The sequence below is a fragment of the Mercenaria mercenaria genome, chromosome 2 (genome assembly GCF_021730395.1).
Source record: "Mercenaria mercenaria strain notata chromosome 2, MADL_Memer_1, whole genome shotgun sequence".
Taxonomy (NCBI): Eukaryota; Metazoa; Mollusca; class Bivalvia; order Venerida; family Veneridae; genus Mercenaria; species Mercenaria mercenaria.
Window position 1 is genome coordinate 22,982,501 of NC_069362.1, and position 10,447 is coordinate 22,992,947.

The window sequence follows — 10,447 nt, forward strand, 5'->3', positions numbered from 1 at the left end:
ATTCCGCCCCTAGAAAAAGAAGCTCATGAAATTGCAATTTCTAACGCAGACAAGGCTACATTTTGGAACGAAAACTTCGTGTCAGTTTCAACTCTTGAGGATTCCAATTCTGTTTTACCTGAGTTTGCTTTAAAGTCTAATTCAACTATTTCTGACTTTACTATTTCTGAACAAGATGTAATTGACGTTTTAGATAATTTAGTTGTCAACAAAGCTTGTGGTCCAGATTGTATAAGCCATAAAATGTTAAAGGGATGTTCAAAAATCATAGCTAAACCACTTTGTAATTTATTCAATAGATCGCTCACCTTAAATAGATACCCAACTTCATGGAAAATTGCTAATGTAATGCCGGTTTATAAAAAAGGAGATAAGTCTTTATCGTCTATAGACCAATAGCCCCTTCTCAAATTATATGCATGCTTTACATTCCATTGCCAGAACGAGGCTGAGATGGGTCAGTTGTAAACATTATCTCAGAGCAGTATTACTGCTTCCAGTGTTAAAGTACACTGTTTATGATAAGATAGGAAAACACACAAAGTTTAATAATAATTTACTTTTAATGTGTTCCAAAGTGTAATTCAAATGACTGATGTTATTTTAATCTGAGTTTTTATAAATTTTCCAAAGATGAATTGGGTAGTTAAAATCAGGCGAGATGTGTGTCAGTGAGTGATTTCCAGGTATATAAATATTCATTATAATCACATTTTTTGTATTTTCGAAAATGAAGTTTGCAGTCAAATAATTTTTTTCAAAAATAAACAAACTTCATTAAAGAAGGTTATTAGAGTAAATAGTATATTTGCTAGTAAAATGCATTTCCAATTTTACCATATTTATTCTTTATACCATAGATTTCTGTTGTTGTTTTCTGAACAGATCTCTAAGTCAGCAGTTGTTTGTTCCTAGCACTTCAAAAATGAAAATTATACAGGCTGACCACAACTTAAACCAAGACGAATTTCAAAAAGAACACTTAGTCTAATAGTAAGAAAAATAAAATAATTGCTGACATTATGTTTTGTATTGTACTTCAGTCATTTCAGTTTTCAGAAACGAAGGAGGCTGTTTTCAAATTCCTTTAATTTATTTATTTTCTGACAAAAAATGTGAAACAATGGACAGTACAAAAGAACCATCTACAACTGGAGGAAGAACATTGACAGCAGTCCTACTTTATGTTGAACAAGGACCGGAAATATCAACACTGAAGGACTGGAGCTGCGCTAGAAAAATTAAGAATGTATTGCTTTAGCCAGCCAACTTAAAACATTTAAACTTAAATGCTTTGTTATTTCTCACAATTGTTGAGTTTGTTTTTCACTGTAGTCCAGCCAATCTTGTTTCTATATGATGATCATTTCTTTTCCCTGAATTTAACTTGAAGGTATTTGATCTTTAATAGCCCAAGTGGAGGGATCTCTAGTCGGATCATAGACCTGTCTGTCTGGACTTGTATCTAACCAGGGTGCCCTAAAACTGACAACCAAATAAGGGTTTTTAAATGGTTTTCACAGACTTAAGCATACCGTTTGGCTGCTGTTGGTACATAAGCTAGCCTGTGTTGGTGTCACTTAATATATATGAAATAATATGGTTAGGAAAGAATCTGACTGCTCTGAACAAACTTTACCATGTAAACAACTTACTAGCCCCAATAGTACAAGCAATCAGTGTTTATAATCAGAACTTAAAAGCTGGCCACTTCTACAGCTGCATAAATTGACCAATTAGTTACAGTTTTAGAGATAAGATGTGTATTGATGATTTAGTTTCATACAGGTAAACAAGCTGAAAAACAACAACAACGAAAGTATAGATATTTGATCTTACTTTAAAAATAGTGTATGTAGCTTTCACTATAATATTCATAAATATTCTTTAGAAGAGAACTTGTAAGTTCCAATATAATCTTCAGCAGAAAAAAATGTTATATTAGGGATTAAACTGGTATATATCACTATCACTATAGTAGCTGCCATTCTGCTTATCAGCAATGTTTACAACTGACCCATCTCAGCCTCGCTCTGGGAATCTCATTCAATATTCAGGAGATAATATTAAGAAGGGCCTATATTACTTATCAGTTGTGTAGGTAAAGTGATGGAACGAGTGATTTTTAAATATCTGCACAGTCATCTAAATTCTAATAATCTTATATTTGAAAATCAATCAGGATTTCTTCCTGGACACTCCACCAAGTACCAGCTTTTAGATATATATAACAAACAGAACGGTACATCTCTTGACGAGAAAAAAAGCAACTTGTATGGTTTTCTGTGAAACATCGAAAGCTTTCGAACGAGTTTGGCATAAAGGCCTTTTATTTAAACTAAAGCAGTATGGTATTTCAGATAACTTTGTCAATTGGATAACAGATTAACTGCATGCATACGTCAAGGATGGGTCTTTGGTCCTATTTTATTTCTTGTATATGTAAATGACAATGCTGATTCTGTTATAAGTACCGATAGACTATTCGCTTACGATAGCTCACTTACTATATCTTCGTCAGACTCCGTTTATAAACTATTTTAAATTCAGACTTAGAAAAAAATCCGACTGGGCGAAACAGTGGCTTAAAGGTGTGAAAAATATTATATCAATAAAATCAAATAAGCAGCATACACATGATGCGATACACATCAGTTCTCAAGAAAATTACTCTGAGAATTTATAAAGTGTATATTTTAAGGAAACTTTGATAAAGCACTGCGTGTCACACTATTTCGCGACCACGATATGATCTGCCAATATCGGGCCGATATCATTTTGATGTTGGCCAAATATCGTTTGCAAATATCGGACAAATGTCATTATGATGTTGGGCCGATAACGTCTGCCGACGTTGGGCCATCATCATTCCTATTTGCAGCCGAAATTGAAGCCGATATCGGGCCGTTATAAACAACAACGTCGGTTTGATATCGGGCTGATATAGAATGCAGGCTGGGTTGTAAAATTTAATTCTTCCAAAACAGAAGTTATGTTTTTCTTCTTTAAAGATATAGCCCAACCTTCTTTAACTTTTGATAATACCCCGTTAAACTATGTTGACGATCACAAACATCTTGATCTTACAATAAGGCATGATGGCTCTTATTACACTTATATAAACAATATCACTAATTCAGCCTCAAAAGTATTCAGCTTGATGAGAATGTTAAAATTCGAAGTTAAAAGATCTACTCTGAACAACATTTATATATTGTATCTAAGACCTTTGCTTGAGTATGCGTCACTTGTATGGGATAGCTGTACCCAGTATGAAAAGGACACTCTAGAAAAACTTCAACATGAAGCTGCTCGTATAATTACTAGTTTGACTCGCTCCGTTTCCATTCAAAATTTACTTACGGAAATTGGTTGGGTTTCCCTTGCAGATCGTAGAATTATGCAGAAATTGCTATAAGCATATAAAGGAAACAACGGAATTCTTCCAGATTACCTCAGAGAGATTTTCCCACCAACAGTTCATAATTCTAACAATTATGAACTTAGAAATAACACAAACTTTGTTACAGTGTCTAGACGTCTTGAAATTTACTCAAAATCAGTTAAACCGATTCAGTAAAACTATGGAATAACCTTGATCTTCGGCACGCAATGTTAACACACTTACAATTTTTAAGAACAAACTGAAGAGCAAATTCAAATCTCCAATTGTTCCGTCCTTTTATCTAATAGGAGGACGATTCTTAAATGTCATTAGAAATCGATGCAGCAACTTATTAAACAGTGGTCTCTTTTATAACCATCTACGCGGCTGTCCTGACTGCTCTTGTTGACATGGTATTGCAGATGTGGAACATTTCTTTTTTAAATGTAGTCATTATGTACGGAAGCATGGAGGGGACATCGGATTTTTTATTTTAATTTATCTCGTAGACACGAGTTATATCTAAGAAAAAAAACGAAAAACACAAAATGTTATCTCGTGGCCACGAGATATAACTAAGAAAGAAAGACAAAAACAATTTCTTAATTCGTGGTCACGAAATATAACCAAGAAAAAAACAAAAAACGATTTCTTAATTCGTGTCCACGAAATATAAGTAAGAAAGAAACAAAAAAAAGATTTTTGCTAATTTGTGGCCACGAAATATAACTAAGAAAAACAAGAGCTGTCGGAGGACAGCAACGCTCGACTATTCAACAGCCTTGTCAACAGCAGTAGAGGTATTGAACCTCTGTACTGCATGTCATATCATGACAGTGAACAAGTGTGTGAAGTTTCAATCCTTTCCAATTTGTGGATACTGAGATACCAGCTTACATACAAAAACTTAACCAAAAACTGCTAAGTCAAAGGGGCATAATTTTGTAAAAATGCCAAGTAGAGTTATGGGACCTTCACAGTGCATGTTAGATCATGACAGTGAACAAGTGTGTGAAGTTTCAATCCATTCCAATTAGTGGATACTGAGATATCAGATTACATACAAAAATTTAACCAAAAACTGCTAAGTCGAAAAAGGGGCATAATTTTGAAAAAAAAAAAGAGTAGAGTTATGGGACTTGCTTAGTGCATGTCAGATCATGACAGTGAACAAGTATGTGAAGTTTCAATCCATTCCCATTAGTAAGTACTGAGATACCAGCTTACATACAAAACCTTAACCAAAAATTTCTAAGTCGAAAAAGGGACATAATTTTGTAAAAAAGCAAAATACAGTTATGGAACCTGTGCAATGTAGGTCAGTTCATCACAGTGAATAAGTGTGTGAAGTTTCAATCCATTCCCACAAGTGGTTACTGAGTTACTAGCTTACATACAAAACCTTAACCAAAAATGTCTAAGTCGAAAAAGGGGCATAATTTTGTAAAAAAGCAAAACAGAGTTATGGAACCTGTGCAATGTAAGTCAGTTTGTCACAGTGAATAAGTGTGTGAAGTTTCAATCCATTCCCACAAGTGGTTACTGAGATACCAGCTTACATACAAAACCTTAACCAAAATCGGGACGCGGACGCCGACGCATGGGCGAGTCCAATAGCACTACTATTCTATGAATAGTCGAGCTAAAAAACGATTGTAAGAAAAAAACAAAAAGTGACGATTTTTGCTAATTCATGGCCACGAAATATAATTAAGAAAAAAAACGAAAAACAATTTTTGCTAATTTATGGCAACGAAATATAAAAGAGTATTTCGTTTTTCTTTTTTTTTTTACTTTCTTATATTACGTGGCCACGAATGAGCAAAAATCTTTTTTTTTTCCTTTTTTTTTCTTAGTTATATTTCGTGGCCACGAATTAGCAAAAAAATCGTTTCTAGTTTTTTTTCTTAGTTATATTCGTGGCCACGAATTAGCAAAAGTCGTTTTTTTTCTTAGTTATATTTCGAGACCACGAATTAGCAAATATTGTTTTTTTTTTTTTTTTTTTTTTTTTTTTTTTTTTTTTTTTTTTTCTTAGTTATATCTCGTGGCCAGGAGATAACATTTTTTTGTTTTTCGTGATTTTTTAGTTATATCTCGTGTCCACGACATAAATCAAAATAAAAAAATCCGATGTCCCAATCAATGCTTCCGTAATTATGCCAATGTCCGTCGCTTGTTATTTATTAATACTCGTAGATTCCATCCACTTAGTACTCAAACATTACTTCATGGTATTGACTCAATAAATAATGAGGAGAACAAAACTTTGTTTCTAGAAGTACAAACATATATAAAAATACACATCGCTTCTCTAGCACTGCCTCCTGATCGTCTGACTATATATCTGATTTGAGAACTCTGGGTTGGATTGGGGGTTGGGATGAGGCAGCAGTGGTGGTGAGGTTGCATTGAATCATTTTGCGCTTGATTGCGTATGTTGTCTTTTTCGGTTGTCTTTTTTCTCTCTCTCTATCGCTTTTCTGTTTATATGGTTTGTTATTTTTAACTGCAATCTGTATCTGAAAATTATAAAATCACTTTTTTCTATTCTAGTCCAAACAAATCTCCATTGAGTCAAAATTGGCCCCGCCCTGAGGTTCACTTGTTTTACATGTACTTTCATAGGAAAACAATTAAAATGTTCTCATCTAAAACCCGAAAGCCTGAGTTTAGATATTTAGCATGTAGCATTTTTTTCGACCAAGATTGTTTAAATCTTTCGCATTGATTAAGCTGGGGACTTTTGGTTTTTGTTTTACATAAACTTTGCCGGGTTTGTTTTTCAAATAATATACCCATGGTCAAAACTGACCCCGCCAATGAGTCACTTGTTTATGAGAAAAAAATTTATATTTGGCTACCGAGTTTGTTAAAATCATGCTTCTTGTGCTCTGTGACCGCATTTTTTTATATATAAAAATGTTGTCTGAAGCTGCAAGACCCAGAGCTAAGATAGTTTGTATGTAAAATCTGCTAATGATCTTCTACCACTTTCGTTCAGATCTTACCCCTGGGGTCAAATATAACCCCGTGCATGGAGGGCACTTAAATAGCAATGTGTAGAGGTCCTCTACCAAGTTTTGTTGTCATACTGGATAATAAAATTAACAATTTCAATTGATTTTCAGCTTTAGTTTAATCATGTTTCTGTAGACAAAGTCTAAACTTACAGTACCTACATGTATTATAGTCTAAAACTTTACTTTGCTAGTCCTTGAGCAGGCTTTGTATGGAGAAGAGCTATATAAGACTTGTCATTCTGCTATGTAAATACGCAAAATATTACTTAAAATGTGAAGGTTTAAAATTTAAAGTGACATTGAATGACTGCGGTAACAACAGATTAGGTTGAAAACATTTCGTGTGATTTTTAATTGAGAACTGTTTTCTTTCTTTTTTCAGAAACACTATCATGGGAAACTCTGCTTCCAAATTAGCAAATAAAGCTTTAGAGGTAACATCTATGGTTACTGGTGGCCTACTGGGCAAATCAGAAGAAGGATATCATTTTGGACCTCTTCGCTTTAAGAAAAATGGCTTCGGTCTTCGGTTAAATGTTTTTCCTGTCACTATAGGGCTGGCTTTCGAAAAGCGTGAGGATGGTAAATGGTCAGCTGATGCGGATATTGGAGTAGGTATAGCTGAAGGAAAAGTCGGGGTAAACTGTAGTTTTAATGGTGGTAAAGTTAAAGTCGGAACCAATGCTTCCTTGAAATGTGGAGCATTTCAAGTACATGCAGGAATCGAAGTCAGTCAGGATGGAAAACTTGAATCATTTAACGCTGGAGTAAATGGTCCGGTAAGAGCTGAAGTGAGTATAGATAAAGATATTGCTGATGGATATACTTTTAATGGCGAAATCGGTCGCGGTAAGGGAACGGTGGGTGGTAGTATTGGGAGTGACGGATCATGGTCTGCTAGTGGAAATATTGGTGTAAATAAACAAGAAAAGTACGATATAGAAATCGGCGGGCATGTTGACAGCAGTGGGAAAAAGGGCATGAAGACTAATTTAGGAGTTCAAAATGATACAAACGAAGGAAGAATAAATGCATATTTGGATAACTTTGAAGGTGTCAGTTGCGATTTCAAAGCTAGGACGAAACTAACTAAAAATGTGAATGCAGAAATAAAAGGTGATATTAATAGTAAAAATAAATGGAATGCTGGGCTAGATGTTGAAGAGAAAACTGCTGGTAGATTGGCCGGACGATTGGCAGGCAGACTAGACAGCGATAGAAAGTTGAATGATGGGCGTGTTTATTGTTCGATTTGTCACCAAGCAGATTTTTTACTTTTTGAATTATGAGCAAAGCTCCATGCAGATCAATACGTCAAAAAGGAATGAAAATTGTACCATATACATGATAATTAACAGTGATAAATAGAACCATTTATTTACTTGTTGTAAAGTAAAACTCTGTTTAGAGGAACAAAAAATATATCATTATATTTATATCGTATTTAGATGATTTTCGTTTGTTTAAGTCTAAGATCGAACTTTATTTCACAGAGAGAACTTCGTTTGCAGTTGTTTCACTGGTTATAATGCAAGATCAAGTGTTCATGAGTGAAAGATACTTTAATCTTACATGTAAAAGAAAAACATTGACTTTTTTATTTCTTTTTTTTTTGTTCAATGGTTTTGTTTTGTTTGTTTGTTTTGGGTTTAACGCCGTTTTTCAACAGTATTTCAGTCATGTAACGGCGGGCAGTTTACCTAACCAGTGTTCATGGATTCTGTACCAGTACAAACCTGTTCTCCACAAGTAACTGCCAACTTCCCCACATGAATCAGATGTGGAGGACTAATGATTTCAGACACAATGTCGTTTATCAAATAGTCACGGAGAACATACGCCCCGCCAGAGGATCGAACTAACGACCCCGAGATCCGTAGACAAACGCTCTACCTACTGAGCTAAGCAGACGGGCTCAGTGGTTTTGTTTTTTTTTTTTTTTTCTTTTCAGTGGGTTTGTCGTTCAATGCCAGTGAAACATATATGTTAAATGACAACTTATTTCCAGTATGGCCTTCAATTAAATTTCATATACATGTACATTCATACATTTACACAATCATACAGTCACTTTAAAATAAAAAGAAATTATACAAAAATACACATATCAGAATTGCTTAACTGTTTCTTCGACAAACACGTCAAATTATAAACGTCTTAAAAAGCATACACAGAAATTATAACTGTAGTAACCACGTTTTAAAAGAAGTATAGGCTTTGATTGTCACAATTCCCTTTAACTGCTCACCAGATTTTACATGCATACGTAACAATACCTGCATGTATATAATAGAAAAGTGTAACCGCTTAAGTTGGATAAGGTATACAAACAGTAACAGGCAGGCTTTAAAAGCTCAAACCCTTGCGACATATTTAATGAAAATCTACCCATCGCAAACCTGGCGCAAAAACTTTTACCAGTCGTCACAAAGATCAGTTCACAACAATTAAGACGTGCAAAAAGGAAAGTCTGTCCCATGAAATAATATACCAGATTTATAAGATAATACAGTTATTTTTATTATTGTTAACCGAACTATTCAACATTCAAGCTCTTTTGAAAATAAATAACATGCATCAAAATGCAACAAAATGCTTGTTATTACAAGTAATAAATTGCTAAAAAACTAATGTAGCAATAGATAATTCTTTAAAGCACGCTTAAAAGCAGACATTTATTATGAAGTTTTATGTAAGAAGGAAGTCAAATCTGTATGTGTGCAGCTTTGTGACTAAATTTTTGTTTCAGGTAGTTCGTTACAGGTTTACCAATAGAAAGATCATTGTTTGGATGAACGCAGACCATAATGATCATTATCATTATGAGCAAAATGTAGTAAATCTGAAATGTATATAGGACAATCTCCTTTCTCACATTTGTGCTCTAGTAATGAAATACGATATTTGCATCTGTTTTCAAAAGACAGAAGTCTTAACATGTGTTGCGCCTTGTTGTCGTGTGTTGCATCGAGTGTTGCGTCGGATGTTGTGCACTGCATATAAAGGTCGGTGCACGAACTCAACACGACGTCCGACAATAAACACGACAATGTGATACAACAGATCAATTTTCGTGTCCCGTGTCGTGTTTTGCGTCGAGCGTTTGTGAGTGGTGCTCAAAACATTCAATGTGGCACTTGCCGTTGTAACGTTGTAACGTTGTAAACTGACCCCCATCGAATAATGACCTCTCGGTCATTATTTTATATAGAATAGTGACTCCCCGGTCTTAATATTATGACCGGGAGGCGGGGTCATAATATTAAGACTCCCCCAGACGTAGAAAAATGACCCTCACATAGACTCCTCATTCATTATTGGATGGGTGTATTAAGGGACTACTATTACTAATGCTTAGTTATGGAGGAAGAAACAAATCTTGGATTTGCTCAACACCTTCTGGAGTTATGACCCTTTTTTAAATGGTATCGGCGAGAGATGGCTGTCTTTTGACTTCATCCCTGTTACAAAGGGGTAATTATTGCTCAAGATGTGTTACTTAAAAGCTCTTGAAAAGTGACAAAAATCACTCAAACCTCCTCGGGAATGACTATATTTCAATATTATACTGAAATTTGAACAACATCTTATTGTAATGGGCGTCATAGGTCATAAAATACTAGTATGGGATTTCCCCACTACCGATCTGCATATTTTATGCCTTATATTGATATAATTGTTGACTTTTTCTACTTAAAAACGCCTGAAAAGTAACAAAATACCCAAAATCCAAAGAAGGATGTCTCTTCAACAAAATACTGAAATTTCAATAATTTTTAACGACGAGGAGCGTCACATGTAATAATACTACTGGGCTACCTTTCACCCGCTTCACCAGCGGGAAGTATTACTGCTGTTACTGTTGGCAGTTCAATATTACTGATGCTACTGTTGGAAGTTATGGCAGTAACAACAGTAGTTGGAAGTTGCGCAAAGTACAATATGAAATCAATTATATCAATTTATTGGCCATCGAAAAATATTCAAAGCTGTTCTTTTTATAATGCTTTTGTTTTTTTATGTCTCGGGAAACGGGCCT

At 34.6% G+C, this 10,447-nt stretch overlaps 1 protein-coding gene across 1 annotated transcript in view; it reads left to right on the forward strand.

Moving 5' to 3' along the window:
• The window catches only part of LOC128551561 (uncharacterized), a 29,089-nt gene extending 20,581 nt beyond the window's left edge, over positions 1-8,508 (forward strand). The window contains exon 2 of the mRNA XM_053532467.1: positions 6,791-8,508. Coding sequence (XP_053388442.1) covers positions 6,801-7,697 — 897 coding nt within the window. The 5' untranslated portion in view covers positions 6,791-6,800 and the 3' untranslated portion in view covers positions 7,698-8,508. The remainder of the gene's footprint in view (positions 1-6,790) is intronic.
• Positions 8,509-10,447: the final 1,939 nt, after the last annotated feature.